Here is a 19,400-nt window from a genome sequence, read left to right as displayed (position 1 = left end):
TTTGGTAGTTTTCGACCGAGGATTTTTCTAAGGGTAGTGTATTTTTATTGGTAACTATCATACACCGAGATGGAAAATGAAAGGTGGGAAGATTTTTAAATCTGTGACGTCACAGATTTTGTTTATGTATGTTACTTTTCTTATAATAGTTCACTATATAGGAAAAGTGTTGTTATTAACTTCATTGCGGCGGGACTCCCCATGATCTTATCCAATGCCCGGTGTACAAACAACGAGGGGAGAAAATCAAGCGTTCCTTAAAGGGACGTTCCAAGCGGACTTATGCAGAAATGCTTAAGAGTTCCGTACCAACGAATCAGGACAATGCCTACTCCATTCTGCAGAACGACGAGCCTGTTGCTGACGCTCCCAATGCAGGAAGTTCCGGTACATCGCAGGGTGCCGTCAGGAAAAGAAAAATTACTTCTTTTCCATCACTCCCCAGAAAGACGACCGAAACTTCCCAAGTTGGAATGAAAACTCGAATTGAACGTGCTGAGAATAGACCGAAGCAAGTACCTCCTGGTTTAAGCGGTTCTTCTACGCACCAGGGGTCCTCAGCACTTCCCGGAGCAGCACCCACCCCGTCTGTTCCATTTTTGCGGTCGAGGCAACAGCCACAATCTGGTTTGCTTGCGCTTTCTGACCTGGTGGACAACATTTTAAATGCTTTAAGTATAAATGACCCTCTTAAAAGCATAGTATTATGTTTGCTTCCGATTGTGAGAACATTTTTGAAAGAAAAATGTGGTTTTTTGGCAGCGTTCATTTCCCTCGATGCCTGATTCAGTGCAAGAGGTCAAGGATTTGACCACTGTAATACAGTGGAATTGCAGAAGCATCATCCCCAAACTAGATCAATTTAAATTTTTAGTTCATAGTTCTAACTGTGATGTATTTTCCCTCTGTGAAACATGGCTTTCTTCAGCCGACGAGCTGAATTTCCACGATTTCAACATTATTCGCCTCGATCGAAATGACTCGTTTGGTGGCGTACTATTGGGGATCAAAAAATGTCACTCCTTCTATAGAGTCACTCTCCCATCGATGACAGGCATTGAAGTTGTCGCTTGCCAGACACAAATCAATGGCAAAGACTTCTGCATTGCCTCGATATATATTCCTCCAAGAACCATGGTCGGCCGCCATCAGTTTTTTGATATCATCGAGGCATTGCCGGAGCCGCGGCTAATCTTAGGTGACCTCAACTCCCATGGAACAGCATGGGGGTCACACTACGATGACAGCCGTGCCACGTTGATTTATGATCTATCTGTGCGACAACTTCAACATGACAGTTTTAAATACAGGGGAAGCAACTAGGATAGCCAACCCTACTGCACGGGCAAGTATGCTAGACATATCACTTTGCTCTTCTTCGTTATCCCTGGATTGCACGTGGAAGGTAATCCAAGATCCCCACAGTAGTGATCACCTGCCAATAATTTTATTGATCGCCAATGAATCAGGTTCTCGTGAGTCAGTCGATATTGCGTATGACCTCACGAAAAATATTGACTGGAGAAAATTTGCAGAAATAATATCTGAAGCACTTGTTTCAATGCATGAACTTCCTCCACTTGAAGAGTATAACTTTATATCGAGTTTGATTTACGAAAGCGCACTTCAAGCTCAAAAGAAACGTGTTCCTGCTACCACTTTCCGACGTCGTCCTCCATCACTTTGGTGGGACAACGAGTGTTCAAAGGTCTACCTTGAAAAATCATCCGCTTTCAAAAAATTCGTACGCGACATTCCGCTCCAATGCGATTATGAGAATTTTTCGATGGTAGAATTCTCAATTGCCCTCCTCTCATGTAACAATTCAGCTCCGGGGTCGGACAAGATTAAATTCAACTTGTTGAAGAATCTTCCCGACTTGGCGAAACAGCGTTTGCTGAACTTGTTCAACAAGTTTCTGGAGCTGAATATTGTCCCGCATGACTGGAGACAAGTGAGAGTGATAGCCATACGAAAACCCAACAAGCCGGCTTGCGATCACAACTCGTATAGGCCGATTGCAATGTTATCGCAGTTTGGCTTCCGCCGAGGTAAAGGGACGAACGATTGTCTCGCGCTGCTATCTTCTGAAATCCAATCCAATGCTCGTAAAGAACAAATGGCTTCCGTTTTTCTCGATATCAAAGGGGCATTTGATTCAGTTTCCATGGAAATTCTCTCAGAGAAACTTCATAATCGTGGACTTTCGCAAATTCTGAATAATTTCCTGTACAATTTACTCTCAGAAAAGCACATGTTTTTCAATCATGGCAGCTTGAAATCTTCTCGATACAGTTTTATGGACCTACCACAAGGCTCCTGCCTAAGCCCCCTCTTGTATAGTTTTTACGTCAATGATATGGATGATTGTCTAACTAGAAACTGCACGCTGAGACAACTTGCAGACGATGGAGTTATTTCCATCACGGGTACTAATCCCGCCATTCTGCAAAAAAACTTGCAAGATTCCCTGAACAACCTGTTCACGTGGGCTCTAAAGCTGGGTATCGAATTCTCTACGGAGAAAACCGAAATGGTCGTTTTTTCTAGGAAGCACGAACCCGCCCAATTCCAGCTTCACCTATCCGGTAAAGCGATCAGGCACTCGATGTTTTTAAATACCTTGGAGTATATTTTGACTCTAAATGTACCTGGGGAATACACATTGCGTATTTGAAACAGAAATGCCAGCAAAGAATCAATTTTCTCCAAACAATAACCGGAACATGGTGGGGTGCCCATCCAGGAGACCTCATTCAGTTGTACAAAACAACGATATTATCAGTGTCGGAATATGGCAGTTTTTGCTTCCGATCAGCTGCCAGGATTCATATTCTCAAGCTGAAGAGAATACAATATCGTTGCTTGCGTATAGCAATGGGGTGTTTGCATTCGACACATACGATGAGTCTCGAAGTCTTGGCAGGAGTACACCCGCTTACTCTTCGATTCACAGAATTATCCTACAGATTTCTCATCCGTGGCAAGATCATGAATCCATTGGTGATTGATAACTTCGAAAATCTACTCCAACTGACTCCTCAGTCAAGTTTTATGTCTTTGTACCATGATTTCCTTACCCATGAAGTGCACCCTTCACCGGGCATCTCCAACCAATTTTGCTTCCCATACTTTTGCAATTCCTCTGTCAATTTTGATCTGTTCATGCGACAAAAAATCCATGGAATCCCAGATCATTTACGCTCCGATTCTATTCCGCCGATATTTTCGGCAGAATATGGGAAAGTTAGATCTGATAAAATGTTCTTTACTGACGGTTCATTCATAAACGGGTCCACTGGCTTCGGCATCTTCAATGAAAATTCCAGTACCTCTTTCAAACTCAAAGATCCTTGTTCCGTGTTTGTCGCTGAACTGGGTGCGATATACTACGCACTAGGGATCATTGAAACATTGCCCATCGACCATTATTTTATTTTTTCAGACAATCTCAGCTCAATAGAGGCAATTCGTTCAATGAAAGTTGATAAACGCTCATCTTATTTCCTAACAAGAATAAGACATCTATTGAGTGTTTTGGTCGAAAAATTATTTAAGATTACCTTAGCATGGGTTCCCTCTCATTGCTCGATTCCGGGGAATGACAAAGGGGACTCGCTAGCTAAGGTGGACGCTTTAGAAGGCACACTTTTTGAAAGGCAAATTGCTTATAACGAATTTTTTCACATTCCTCATCAGGACACACTCGTTAGTTGGCAGCGCATGTGGAGTGAAGATGAGTTCGGTCGCTGGTTACAAACGATTATCCCTAAGGTTTCGACGAAAGCTTGGTTTAAGGGATTGAATGTAGGTCGTGATTTCATTCGCGTGATATCTCGGCTTATGTCCAATCACTACAACCTAAACGCGCATCTCTATCGCATTGGGCTCGCAGCAAACAATCTTTGTGATTGTGGCGATGGCTACCACGACATCGAGCATATTGTCTGGTCGTGTATCCGGTTCCATGCTGCTCGCTCTCAGCTCTCTAGAGCACTGAGAGCAAAAGGCAGACAATCGGATATCTCCGTCCGGGATATCTTAGGTAGCCGTGATCCTGATCTTCTGCTTCATCTATACCTGTTCCTCAGAAACGCCGATGTCAACGTTTAATGATGTTTCCTTCGTTGTGTCCCTGTTTCATATCCCTCCTATCCGATCTATAAACTTTTACTTAGTCGCGGCAATACATACACACACTCTTTACAGATACACTGGCCAAAGGTTGTGCAGTCCACTGATCATTCAACAAGAGCCAAAGGTTGTACCGCTCATGACAACTCTACACGAGCTGATGTTTGCGCCGGCTAGTGACCATTCTATCCTGGATTCCTCGAGTTGAGAAGACGCACCACGCTAGATATGGGGTACAGACTAGGGGGCGTTGCTGACTAATGGTCAGCTGCATCCCAAAAGGAAGTATCCCGTGTCGGTCACAGGTACAGAGCATTGGAGACAGCAACATCACAATTACGAAAACACTTGTAATACTAACCTCGAGCCAACCGCGAGTAATCGGTTACATATTACTAACATAGTTATAAGGCAAACATTGTCGAAATATTGAACTCCCGGCCCCGTCAGGTTGACGCCATATGAGCCTTAATAAAAATATATATATTTTGGATAAAAAAAAAATGAACGAACTATTTCTTAAATCAATGCTAGCGTTCAAAATCGTAAGGGCATAACTGGCATTTTTTTTTTCAAAATATATTTTTTATTAAGGCACATGTGGCGTTAGCCTGACGGGGCCGGGAGTCCAATATTTTGACAATTTTTGTCTTACAACTATGTTAGTAATATGTAACCGATTACTCGCGGTTGGCTCGAGGTTAGTATTACAAGTGTTTTCGTAATTGTGATGTTGCTGTCTCCAATGCTCTGTACCTGTGACCGACACGGGATACTTCCTTTTGGGATGCAGCTGACCATTAATCAGCAACGCTCCCTAGTCTGTACCCCATATCTAGCGTGGTGCGTCTTTCTCGACTCGAGGAATCCAGGATAGAATGGTCACTAGCCGGCGCAATCATCAGTTCGTGTAGAGTTGTCATGAGCGGTACAACCTTTGGCTCTTGTTGAATGATCAGTGGACTGCACAACCTTTGGCCCGTGCATCTGTAAAGAGTGTGTGTATGTATTGCCGCGACTAAGTAAAAGTTTATCGATCGGATAGGAGGGATATGAAACGGGGAAACAACGAAGGAAACATCATTAAACGTTGACATCGGCGTTTCTGAGGAACAGGTATAGATGAAGCAGAAGATCAGAATCCCGGCTACCTAAGATATCCCGGACGGGGATATCCGATTGTCTGCCTTTTGCTCTCAGTGGTCTAGAGAGCTGAGAGCGAGCAGCATGGAACCGGATACACGACCAGACAACATGCTCGATGTCGTGGTAGCCATCGCCACAATCACAAAGATTGTTTGCTGCGAGCCCAATGCGATAGAGATGCGCGTTTAGGTTGTAGTGATTGGACATAAACCGAGATATCACGCGAATGAAATCACGACCTACATTCAATCCCTTGAACCATGCACTCGTCGAGACCTTAGGGATAATCGTGTATCCCTGGCATTTTAGCAGAAACTGAAATTTCAGTATTATTGAGGTGTTCTAAACTTAATTTCAATTCATTTTTATTTCTCGTTACGTCGACCAAAAACGTAAATGAACAAGGTCAGAGTCACAGAATCTTTTGTTCCTTTGACGAAGAAACATTTGACACTGCACTGGAAAAACGGTTGCATGTTTTTTCATGTAAAATTCACTTGAAAAATAAATTTAATTGACTCCGTATGACCTAGATTGAGACGAAAAGTTTTCCAATTGCGTCTTAGTCTTAGACGAATGAAGTTTTCAGCACCCTAATTATGAAAAAAGTAATTACAATTGCTGACAAGAGATAAACTTCCATGAAGCTGCTCTAAAATCCAAACATAGTAGACATTAGAATACTATTTCTGATATAAAAAGAAATAAAAAAAAATTAAACATAATGCGAGAAACATTTTTTGGAAATATGGAATTAGTTTCTGTATATCCTCTTCTAACGTTATTCGTTGACACATCAATTTTGTACCATTTGATTAACTGACTGTTATGCCTGCTATGTGAATTTCCTATCTTCCTGGCTACTAATACAAACAAAGTTTAACACAACCAAAAACCGGGAATTTTCCCACCTTCTATTCTTCATCTCGATCATACACTGCATGATTTTCATCAAGGCGCCTCTATATATACCAGGTGAAACAATCATATGAAATGCACTTTCAGCCATATTGGAATTGCTGTCGGTATTGTTTACAAATAGCATCAGAACGCTGCCGGCGGCTCTCTACAAACTGCTGCGACGCTTATTCGAACGATGCCTACTTTGTTCGGCTTTCGCGAATTTATGTGAAATAGACGGGATGATTTTGTAGAATTTCATTCTCATCCAGTTCATCCACTACTCTCGCATGTGAAAATGCAAAAATGTCGTATCCTAGCAATAACAAAACAAACAACCCCAGCTCCACAAACCGTAATAGCCTGCTCATTGAAGTGATGATGTTACTTCACCTGTTATACATTTATACAAGCGCCTTGGATTTTCATATGTGTCTGTGCAAGCGTTGAGCGTAAACTAATGTTTTTGTTTTTTTCAAGTGTCAAGTTTATATAAGACCAGTTACGTTTTCCGTTGTTTTTAGTTAGTTTGATTAATAAATCTGAAAAATGCCGAAAGGAAAAGTACTCACGGATAAAGAAAAAGGACAAATCGATGCATTTCACCAAGAAAATGTTGGAATTAGAGAAATTGCTCGTCGGATTGGACGATCCCATCAAGTATTTCTCAATTATTTGACGAATCTTCAAGGATACGGTAAAAAGAAAGAAAGTTTCGAATACTTCAAAATCGCTTATGCAAATAAAGCAATCTTCGAATCTAAATGTTTCACGGGAAACAATTCGTCAAATTTTGGTAAAAACAGGAAGTGGGTTAGATACTATGGTATAACCACAAGGGTGACGTAGGACTATCGTTGATTTAGAGATCATTTGTTTGAAGTTGAATCTAAATCCATTCTGAATGAATGAATAAATGAATATTTGGGAGACTTCGAAAACGAGAGCATTACGTTGGAGGCACAAGGTTTTATGCATCCAATATAGGATACGAAAAACCTTGTTCTGAAGAATAATCTTCAGAAACTATCCTGCTAACTGTACGTGATTGACAAATCACAAACCCAAATGTATTATATGGATATTTTATGGATAGAAAACATTAAAATAAACTCTTTCGCTTGAATGTAATTTTCAATTCCAAGGGGAACTGGCAGATTATTTTCCAGCAACGATTAGATATTTCCACATTTTCCTCGATACTGGTTAATACTAACTCGATAACCACCTGTTAATAGTATTTGATTGAAAAATATTTGATCACAGTGTTACATGAATAGAAAACATTCAAATAAACTCTTTCACATGAATGTATTTTTAAATTCCCAGAGGAACTGGCAGATTATTTTCCAGCAATGATTAGATCATTCCGGAACTTTCTCGATGCTGAATGGCATCCAAACGGAAAGAATTCTGCGCGTGTATGTGTCGATCCTTCGCCGTCCACCTCCTCCAGCACGTTAGGCAACGATGTTGTCTTGTCGATGTCCTCACGAAAAATGAATGTGTCTCACCACCAGAATATCGCTTAAGTATGCTTTTTGTGTGTGATTGAATCGAGAGAAGGTGTGGTTTACGATGGCAATTTGGAAGGCAAACTAGAGGGGAATGAACTCTCTGAGCTCGGAACTTTCGGCGACTGAGCAATAATTGATTGCGGGCGCATACAATATTGGATACGGAAATATCCTACTGATGGGGAAGAATAATCTTCAGAAGCTATCCTGTTAATTGCGATTGATTGAAAAACCACAAAACCAAATGTATTTGGTCACAGTGTTACATGGATAGGAGACATTCAAATAAACTCTTTCACATGAATGTATTTTTAAATTCCCAGAGGTACTGGCAGATTATTTTCAGTAACGATTAGATATTTCTACATTTTCCTCGATACTGGAAGCCCACCAGTGGTTAATAAAGGGTGTGTCACATCAAACTGCATCACGGAAAAAACGCTGTAGAAATTTAATTTTTAGGAATTATATCTTCAGCTTTCGCTTATAATCAGATAAGAGTGTATAGATCACGTTGGCCATGCTTCACTGTAAATTTTTCATAAATTTGGAAAAATGTCGTCGAACGAAAAAGAGCGTCGTGAATTAATCCTGCGCACTCATTTCCAGAATCCGGAGTTGTCACATCGGGACATCAGTAAGATGCTCGGAATCGTCCAATCCACGGTCAGCAGAGTACTAAAACGATACTTCGAGAACCTAACCATCGACCGGAAGGTGAAGAACGGCAAAAATGGATGCTCCGTCCGGGATGTCGCCAATAAGCTGAATTTGTCAAGTTCATTCGTCCAGCGGACCAAGCAGCGGGAGGGCCTGTGTACATACAAGGTTCAGAAGGCTCCTAACCACGACGAAAGGCAAAACAGGGTGGGGAAGACGCGAGCCTGGGAGCTGTACACCGAAATGCTGACGAAGCCGCATTGCCTGGTAATGGACGACGAAACCTACGTCAAAGCGGACTTTCGTCAGCTGCCGGGCCTGTTGTTCTTCTCCGCAGTGGACAAATTCAGCGATCCGGAGGAGATTCGCAAGCAGAAACTATCCAAGTTTGCCAAAAAGTACATGGTGTGGCAAGCGATCTGCTCTTGTGGAAAGCGGAGCGCCCCCTTCGTGATGACCGGCACGGTAAACGGGCAGGTTTACCTTAAGGAGTGCCTACAGAAGTGCTTACTACCGCTATTGAAGCAGCACGAGGTCCCGACCATCTTCTGGCCGGATCTCGCTTCGTGCCACTATTCAAAGGAAGTGTTGGAGTGGTACGAAGCCAACGGGGTCACCTTCGTGCCAAAGGAAATGAACCCGCCCAACGCGCCGGAGCTTCGCCCAATAGAGAAATATTGGGCGATTATGAAGCAGGCCCTCCGGAAGAACCCAAAAGTTGTCAAATCGGAAGCGGACTTCAAGAGAAAATAGATTTCTGTTGAAAAAAAAAGACGGGTGGGTAATGTCGGGGACATAACCGGAGTGACGTAGGACTATACAAAGGGGACAGCTTTTGTTAAATATATATTTTAAATATACTGTTTTATTTTCTTCTCCTACGTGAATACCTACCTATCTACCTGAAAAATGGATTAGTTTACTGTTTACTCTTTATGAATATGTTGATGGTTCTGAAAAGAACCTTTGGTGTTGTGTTTTTGTTATCACTCGATATTCCCATCTTGTTCGGTTAAACCTTCCTGTTTAGCTATTGCGTTTGCCACTCGCCACAGCTTTCACAGTTGGAAAATTTCTTCCCATCCAGCTTGGGACATGTTGTTCAGTAAATTACATTTAATGCGACGTGCCGGAGAAACACTTTGCCACTCACTGAAACTAATTGTTGCCTTGAAGCTGCTCTGTTCTTGATGCGGGTTTTCTGATTGTCGTGAGCAGCTTTGCAAGCCAACTCGAGCACTCCGACGGCCGAAACTCTATAATCGCTGTTAGGTATACTGGTGCTCCGGCACCAATCCGTTCGGCCTAGTTACCCTTGCGGAGCAATCAGTGAATGCGACCAACAGGGAACTGGAGACCTGCACGGTTCGAGTGAGACTTTGCCTTTCCCTTAACTTGTCCTCCTTCGTTACGTCCACGATGCCGATGCCGTACAACCACACGGGTATACGGTTTGAAAGAAAATAAGATATTTTTTTGGGGTCCGCGTGTTTTATACTCTAGCGGTACACACTCACAGGATAGAGACAAATCGGCAGACTCATCCAGAGGGGCAAGTCCAACGAGACGAACGAATGGGCGTTAAAAGGGAGCGATGGCAAAAAAATACATTCATTACGATTTGTTCGCTCGTTGGATTCACATGCAGGCTAAAAAGGTTCCTTTTCAGGATCACAAAATTATCTTCAATCTAAAGAGTTTATTGTTTTGTTATCATCCGATATCCCCATCTTGTTCGGCTAAACCTTTCTGTTTAGCGATTGCATTTGCCACTCGCCACAGCTTTCACAGTTGGAAAATTTCTTCCCATCCAGCTTGTGACATATTTTACAGTAAATTACATTCAATGGCACGTCGCATTACCACCACTCAGTATCGGATTGGAGGTAATTTTAACCTGTAATTTAACATTTGCGATGACAGTGGCACAGTGTCGACTTTCGATGTGGGGTCATAATTTGGACCCCGAACTCTATGTTTACAAAAATGTCCAACTAAATATGTCGCATTACAGGTCCGTCCAATTAGCTAAATGTCGAGATAAGTGTAAATTACTGTACTTTCAATTTAGAAGCAATTTTAGAATTGGTGAAAATCAATAAGCTCAGAACAACTGCCAAATTCACATACTCATCATATCCTGGCAAACAAATTATGAAAAAATCAATTTGTGTTTTATTATTATTTTGGATAATGTTTTAGAAAGCATTGAACTGTATTTCCTAAACTCTTTTTTGGAAGGTTTAATGGCCCTGAAAAGCGCCTTGTTTTATGGAATGGTTCCAATTTAGAAAACTTAGTACTCGTGGTTTTGAAAAAAACCATTTCGAACGCCCTCGATGCCGCCTTGTTCTGGATTTGCCACCAAAGCAGTTTGTATAAAGAACAAACTTTTTTCTTCTGCTACCTGATGCCGTTTTGCGATTGCGTTTGCCACTCGCCACTCGCTGCAACTGCCTGTTGTTGTCTTGATGTCCACCGAACCGAATGTGTTCTGTTCCGAATGCGGGGTTTCTTATCGTCGCGAGCAGCTTTGCCAGCTAACTCGATCACTTCGGGGGCCGAAACTATATAACGCCGGCTAGGTGGACTGGTGCACTGGTACTATCGCGCTCGGCCTAGCTACCCTTGCGGGGAACTCCAGATAAACACGGTTCGAGCGGGATTTGGCCTTTCCCTTCACTTTTCCTCCTTTACCATGTCCAGACATGGCTGCTTGGGTTGGTTTGTTGATGTGTTGTGATGCGAACCGATGTGGTGTACGGTTTGAATGAGAATGATCGTTACGGCAACGGAGCGGGGATTTTTAAGCTGACTGGCTGGCTCGAGAAATACGCATGTGTGAGACTGCGTTTTCGTTTATTTTTTTTCTTTTTCCTTTCCAATGGTGCTTCATTCTATTTCGCTGCTGCTCTGGTTGCCCGTTTTGGTCGGTACGATTTGAGGAGCACAAAATGGACCAATCAAAAATGGGCATATAGTGCATTTTGACAATGCTTGATATTTCACAATTATTCAATTATTTATCTTAAGAAAAATGAAATGTTATTCGTTATGATAGATGCGTGGATATATTTCCTATCAATTGATGCAAAAACCTTTGCGATCTATTGAGAAATGCTCGAGTTATAAGCGTTCCAAATCTTGCATTTTTTCCTACTTGTTCAGTGCCTAGATTTCCATTTCACCCCCTATATCTTCCGGTTAGACGTAGTCCTACGTCAAAAACTACAACCTGACGTTGAACAGAACCTTATGGACGGGGTAAAGAGGAAGGTGCGAACATACGGGCTTGGGCTCGAAGTATGAATAAAAAGAAAATGCCAAAAGTTGTTGAATAGTTTTTATTTTACTGTCTAAAATTTTCAAAAGGATCGGTCTACTGGGCGAATTTCTACAGCGTTTTTTCCGTGATGCAATTTGATGTGACACACCCTTTACTAATTCGATAACCACCTGTTAATAGCACTTGATTGAAACATATTTAGTCACAGTGTTACATGAATAGAAAACATTAAAATAAACTCTTTCACATGAATGTAATTTTAAATTCCCAGAGGAACTGGCAGATTATTTTCAGTAACGATTAGATATTTCCACATTTTCCTCGATACTGGAAGCCCACCAGTGGTTAATACTAACTCGATAACCACCTGTTAATAGTACTTGATTGAAAAATATTTGGTCACAGTGTTACACGGATAGAAAACATTCAAATAAACTCTTTCACATGAATGTATTTTCGAATTCCCAGAGGAACTGGCAGATTATTTTCCAGCAATGATTAGATCTTTCCGGAACTTTCTCGATGCTGAATGGCATCCAAACGGAAAGAATTCCGCGCCTGTATGTGTATGTAGCGATGTCTTCCCGGGGAACCGTTTGTGGCACCACTCTACTCCTGATGGATTCCCTTCTGGCCTAAGGTGCACAAACAGGCTCTTGGTGACACCGTTCATCCGCGCTTTCATGATAAATGAAGAGCTTCACCACAACAGCGACAACATGCTCCAATCGCTGTTCAATTAGATCTGAGTGGATTTCCGAGCGGCGCTCGCTTACATACCGATTGGTGATTTCAATAGCCTGTTTTGAAAGCAATTTTAAGACTATTGAAACAAGTTTTTGGATCAAAAAGTAACAAGTATAGAACGCGTAGACATTTTATCTTTCGAATGAAGTGTTTATCATGCCATTTCGTTCAGTTGTTTAGGGGCTATTAACGCTCAAAATCTCGGTCTCAGGCGTAACGCTTTCGTTTTCGAAACTTTGATTTTACACCCCGGTATAGAAATGAAAGACGTAGTCCTAGTAGGTTAAAGCTCCTAATCTTACACCATCTCACATCGAAAGACGTCTGAATTTTTCTAAAGCTCACATGAATCAACAGTGGGACATGGTATGTCACGACAAAGAATACATTTTGCTTTATACCATAACGAAAAGTTCTTCAATTATGTTTTTACTTTCAACTTTGCTATGTTAACTTTCGTGGCGAAAAAAGAAGTTCCATCCAAGATGATTCCAACGGGTACTGGCGTAATTTACGGAAGGAGGAACAGTTTTTTTCAACCAAGGATTTTGGTGGAAGCTCGTGCATGGTTCGGGTGGGTGCAACCGGAAAGCTCAAGATAGTTCTCGATTCATTCAAGGATTACATACATGTTCTGAGATCCTCTCTCCTACCGTTTTTACATGGATATCGTTACAAAGAATTAACATTCCAGGAAAATAATCTTACTATTTATACAAGTAAGGAAACTAAGCAATGGATTGACGACCAAAAAAACTTTTTTTTTGACTGACTGGTTCGTTCTCCAGACTTGAATCCTGTTGAAAATCTTAGGGGGGTCTTTGTACGCAGAATCTCCACTGAAGGAAAGCGGTGCACCACGATTGAAGAGCTCAAGGTAGAAATTTCGGAAAAATGGAAAAATATCGAGAAATCCATTCAGCAGAATTTGGTAAATAGTATTCCAACACGAATTTTCAAGGTTATGAGTCGAAATGGCAAGGTTGCCAATTATTGACATGTAAATCAGCCGATCGTTTTGAATTTTTAATTGATAATACATATGAATTTTGAAGTGGTCTTATAGAAGCTGGACAGCTGGAATTATCATATTTAAGCACAATAAATAACTCTTTTGAACGAAATTGACGTTGAATATACTTTATTCTAAGTATTCAACAATGTATGAATGTATCTTGTTGAAATTCTGTTTGTGTTACAATGCAATATATTCAATGTGGTCTTATAGAAGTTGAACAGAGTGTAGATCTGGAAAGGATCTGCACAATGTAATAAACGTTAAAATGTTTCTCGCGGGACACAGTGCACTAAGGCTGCATGTCGCTCTGACGTACCACTCTTCATTGTTTCGATAATCGCGTTCAAGCTGGTCTGTGACCACTTTTTACGATCGGATCTTCTGGTATAATCTTGCACCATGATTTCACATCTAGCTATTTCTAACTATATTTGCAAATTCTGACAGCTGTATTTACAGGTTATGTTAAAAAAATGCCTCAAGCAGATATGTCCATTTTGTCCCGTACATTTACGCTCAGGCCCTGGCCAAGAGGATATGATCCGCGAGGCAAAATGTGTCGAAAATTTAGCTGTCATTGCCAAACTATCGAATTACTCGGTGAGCTCAAGGCAGATCTATGGAACAAGGTGTTCCCATTCGCTTATCATATTTAACTCGAAACAATCGTCAAATTCGGGAAAATTCAAAGAAGGCAGTTTTGAAATCTTAAAATTTGAATGGAGTTTCTTAAGTTAGTCGATTACTTAAAACACGACGCTCCCTTAACCGTTTGGCTATAGATTTCACAACACACAACATTTACAAAAACTCGCCATTATAATATAAAAAAATACATATTCGAAATAGAAAAGTAAATTTCCATTCATTTTTTTTATGTGTTAATGTCATCCTGTAAATTCATGGCTGTAGAGTGGTTTTCACATTTTGACCCACCTGGCAGTATGTTAAGCGCCTTGATTTACACCAGCTTGAAAGTTTGGCAGTTCTCGAAAGTGACAGTGTTTGACGCTGTCAGATGCAATGTAATAGTATATGGATGCCCTAGGGTCGTTTACGCTCAATTAAAAGGAATTGATCTTTTACATGAAACGGTAAAGCAGCGCAATAAATAAGGGAAATGTTCTGAAGTAATACTAGTACGAATAATATAAAAAAAACGAAACATAAAAAATATATAAAGAGTTATAAATTTCAGTATGAAGCGTACAGAGCTTATTTTTGACGTAGGACTACGTCTAACCGGAAGATATAGGGGGTGAAATGGAAATCTAGGCACTGAACAAGTAGGAAAAATGCAAGATTTTGAACGCTTATAACTCGAGCATTTCTCAATAGATCGCAAAGGTTTTTGCATCAATTGATAGGAAATATATCTACGCGTCTATCATAACGAATAACATTTCATTTTTCTTGAGATAAATAATTGAATAATTGTGAAATATCAAGCATTGTCCAAATGCATTATGTGCCCATTTTTGATTGGTCCATTTTGTGCTCCTCAAATCGTACCGACCAAAACGGGCAACCAGAGCAGCAGCGAAATAGAATGAAGCACGATTGGAAAGGAAAAAGAAAAAAAATGAACGAAACATTGGTCGCAGTCTCACACATGCGTAATTCTCGAGCCAGCCAGTCAGCTTAAAAATCCCCGCTCCGCTGCCGTAACGATCATTATCATTCAAACCGTACACCACATCGGTTCGCATCACAACACTTCAACAAACCAACCCAAGCAGCCATGTCTGGACATGGTAAAGGAGGAAAAGTGAAGGGAAAGGCAAAATCCCGCTCGAACCGTGTTGATCTGGAGTTCCCCGCAAGGGTAGCTAGGCCGAGCGCGTTAGTACCAGTGCACCAGTCCACCTAGCCGGCGTTATATAGTTTCGGCCGCCGAAGTGATCGAGTTAGCCGGCAAAGCTGCTCGCAACGATAAGAAAACCCGCATTCGGAACAGAACACATTCAGTTCGGTGGACATCAAGACAACACGCAGGTGAAGCGAGTGGCGAGTGGCAAACGCAATCGCAAAACGGCATCAGGTAGCAGAAGAAAAAAGTTTGTTCTTTATACAAACTGCTTTGGTGGCAAATCCAGAACAAGGCGGCATCGAGGGCGTTCGAAATGGTTTTTTTCAAAACCACGAGTACTAAGTTTACTAAATTGGAACCATTCCATGAAACAAGGCGCTTTTCAGGGCCATTAAACCTTCCAAAAAAGAGTTTAGGAAATAAAGTTCAATGCTTTCTAAAACATTATCCAAAATAATAATAAAACACAAATTGATTTTTTCATAATTTGTTTGCCAGGATCTGATGAGTATGTGAATTTGGCAGTTGTTCTGAGCTTATTGATTTTCATCAATTCTTAAATTGCTTCTAGATTGAAAGTACAGTAATTTACACTTATCTCGACATTTAGCTAATTGGACGGACCTGTAATGTGACTTATTTAGTTGGACATTTTTGTAAACATAGAGTTCGGGGTCCAAAATATGACCCCACATTGAAAGTCGACACTGTACCGCTGTCATCGCAAATGTTCAATTACAGGTTAAAATTACCTCCAATCCGATACTGAGTGGTGGTAATGCGATGTGCCATTGAATGTAATTTACTGTAAAATATGTCACAAGCTGGATGGGAAGAAATTTTCCAACTGTGAAAGCTGTGGCGAGTGGCAAATGCAATCGCTAAACAGAAAGGTTTAGCCGAACAAGATGGGGATATCGAGTGATAACAAAACAATTAACTATTTAGATTGAAGATAATTTTGTGATCCTGAAAAGGACCCTTTTTAGCCTGCATGTGAATCTAACGAGCGAACAAATCGCAATGAATGTATTTTTTTGCCATCGCTGCCCTTTAACGCTCATTGGTTCGTCTCGTTGGACTCGCCCCTCTGGCTGAGTCTGCCGATTTGTCTCTATCCTGTGAGTGTGTACCGCTAGAGTATAAAACACGCGGACCCCAAAAAAATATCTTATTTTCTTTCAAACCGTAAACCCGTGTGGTTGTACGGCATCGGCATCGTGGACGTAACAAAGGAGGACAAGTTAAGGGAAAGGCAAAGTCTCACTTGAACCGTGCAGGTCTCCAGTTCCCTGTTGGTCGCATTCACTGATTGCTCCGCAAAGGTAACTAGGCCGAACGGATTGGTGCCGGAGCACCAGTATACCTAACAGCGATTATAGAGTTTCGGCCGTCGGAGTGCTCGAGTTGGCTTGCAAAGCTGCTCACGACAATCAGAAAACCCGCATCAAGAACAGAGCAGCTTCGGTTCGGCGCTCATCAAGGCAACAATTAGTTTCAGCGAGTGGCAAAGTGTTTTTCCGGCACGTCGCATTAAATGTAATTTACTGAACAACATGTCACAAGCTGGATGGGAAGAAATTTTCCAACTGTGAAAGCTGTGGCGAGTGGCAAACGCAATATCTAAACAGGAAAGTTTAACCGAACAAGATGGGAATATCGAGTGAAAACAAAAACACAACACCAAAGGTTCTTTTCAGAACCATCAACATATTCATAAAGAGTAAACAGTAAACTAATCCATTTTTCAGGTAGATAGGTAGGTATTCACGTAGGAGAAGAAAATAAAACAATATATTTAAAATATATATTTAGCAAAAGCTGTCCCCTTTGTATAGTCCTACGTCACTCCGGTTATGTCCCCGACATTACCCACCCGTCTTTTGTTTTGACTGCCTTTCTTATTTGTTTTTCGTGATAATCATTGTGAAATTTCTTTCAATATCCCTATAAAACAATCGAATTGGAATACGGTTTTCATGGAGGTATTTCTAAGAATATTTCTAACACAATTGTTGAAAATAAGAGTCATTGGTTCAATAACAAGCCCAAACAAAGGGTGGCCCATTTTTCCCCGGCTGGTCTTATTGCTCCTATCTACCCTACCTATATAATCCGTTCGCTTATCTAAAAATAACTTTTTTTTTCTATTTCCAGAGTGGACAAACCTAACTCGGAAGTACTAATTTTGAAAAAATCAAAATTAACGACCAATCGCCCGTCGGAAACCGAAGCTGGCAATGTAGCGAGCACCTCCGGTGGTGCGAAGAATGATAACAAATCACGAGATGAACCTGTATCTGAGTTTTACCAATCGCTGCTGGAATCCTCGTATACCGATGATGGTAGTGAGTAGTATAAATAATGTTACACACTTAAGCTGCTCAAAAGTTTATGTAGAACGAACACAATCACAAATGTGCAACAACATATTGGTTGAACTTTTCATTTTTCCACCCAACAGGCTTCGCTCAATTGAGTGAACGAGAAATGTTACAGAAAGCTCTAGCCGAATCAGCGATGGATTTTGTGAAACGATGCGACCGCACGAAGGGGGGATCACAAGAGGATAAGTATGGCACAACAGATGAGGAGTACGATTCGCCTTCGCCTTAGTTTCACACAATCGTGCAGTGGAATAATTTTAATACGATTTTTTTCTGTTTTTGGGAAAAATCTCCGCGCAGGCAATAATCTTAAATAATGGGGTAGAAGAAAAATAAATAAAACCTAAACGATGTTGTGAGCACAGAGTTTAGCAGTGAGCGTTTCTTCTATCCATACTTTGGCGAAGTTATTCCAATTGAAGACTCGAGGTCTTACTTCCAATTTAAGAGAACTGTGCTGACAATTTCAATTTTGTTGAGCAATTCATTGAATATTATTGATATATTGAAAAAACTATAAAATTACGGAAGTATAAGTGTAGACGCTCGTTTAATGACGTAAATGTTTGAATTGGAAATGTAATAAAAATGTAAATTATTTCAACAATATCATTTCATGTTTCGTTGGGAATATATATCACAGACATTTACATTAACGAGTTCGTTTCAAGCTAGTAGAATTTTGAGATCTTCGTCCTCATTTAGATCTATCCATGGTATGTGGTTTCTGCTCTTATGGATATTGTTGAAGTTCTCGGATTCCGACAGTCACAAATGTTCGGAAGTTTGGCATTTTCGGCAGTAGATAACGAAACGTTCATGTGCTCATGAAAACCACGGATACCCTAGACCAGGGGTTTTCAGATTTTTTTTTATGGCAGAGCACTTTTTATAGCAAAAACTTTTGACGGATCACCTGCATTTTTTAATCAATAAAACAAATCCTATTTGCATTTATATCACTCAACTGGGAACAACTCTGGGCCTGATTCTCGAATACACTACGAATACACTTTACGGTGGAAACGGAATGAAACGTATTCGCGATGACAACGGTACGGTGTCGACATCTGGATACGAGATTAGTTTCCCACTAAATTTATCATTATAACATCAAATTATCTTCAGATGAAATTTTTGTATGAGATTATTATATCACATGAAGAAAACAAAGTTTCCCACTCACATTGAATACCAGTTTGATACGAAGAAGTTAATTTTCATTTATGATTTTTTATTTGAACAGTGCTCATTCTGCCGGAAAATCATCATTATCTTCGACACTTCACTAACCCGTAAAACGTAGTTCAATGGCGTGCCGTTTATTTCGTTTCCACCGTGAAGTGTATTCGAGAATCAGACCCTCTATTTCGGTTGCGCATCGCAGTTACACGACATCTGATCCGTAGTAAACAAGATAAATCACTATGGGCCTGATTCTCGAATACACTTCACGGTGGAAACGGAATGAAACGTATTCGCGATGACAACGATACAGTGTCGACATCTGGATACGAGATTAGTTTCCCACTAAATTTATCATTATAACATCAAATTATCTTCAGATGAAATTTTTGTATGAGATTATTATATCACATGAACAAAACAAAGTTTCCCACTCACATTGAATACCAGTTTGATACGAAGAAGTTAATTTTCATTTATGATTTTTTATTTGAACAGTGCTCATTCTGCCGGAAAATCATCATTATCTTCGACACTTCACTAACCCGTAAAACGTAGTTCAATGGCGTGCCGTTTATTTCGTTTCCACCGTGAAGTGTATTCGAGAATC

The 19,400-nt window shown here is 40.7% G+C and overlaps 1 protein-coding gene across 3 annotated transcripts in view; it reads left to right on the top strand.

Moving 5' to 3' along the window:
* The window catches only part of LOC129775574 (OTU domain-containing protein 5-B), a 42,862-nt gene extending 24,648 nt beyond the window's left edge, over positions 1-18,214 (top strand). The window contains exons 6-7 of one of the 3 annotated variants that reach the window (XR_008742985.1): positions 8,307-9,134; positions 17,376-17,484. Coding sequence is in view for 2 of the 3 variants with exons in the window: in XM_055780455.1 (XP_055636430.1) it covers positions 17,376-17,566; positions 17,683-17,834 (343 nt within the window). In the remaining variant the exon portion in view is untranslated. Of the gene's footprint in view, positions 1-8,306; positions 9,135-17,375; positions 17,567-17,682 lie in introns of those variants that run through there. The other 2 variants (XM_055780456.1, XM_055780455.1) reach the window with 2 other exon arrangements.
* The last annotated feature ends 1,186 nt before the right edge of the window (positions 18,215-19,400 follow it).

Source organism: Toxorhynchites rutilus, chromosome 3 (assembly GCF_029784135.1).
Source record: "Toxorhynchites rutilus septentrionalis strain SRP chromosome 3, ASM2978413v1, whole genome shotgun sequence".
Taxonomy (NCBI): domain Eukaryota; kingdom Metazoa; phylum Arthropoda; class Insecta; order Diptera; family Culicidae; genus Toxorhynchites; species Toxorhynchites rutilus.
Note: the sequence above shows the minus strand (reverse complement) of the source record. Positions and strands in the feature narration are given on the sequence as shown.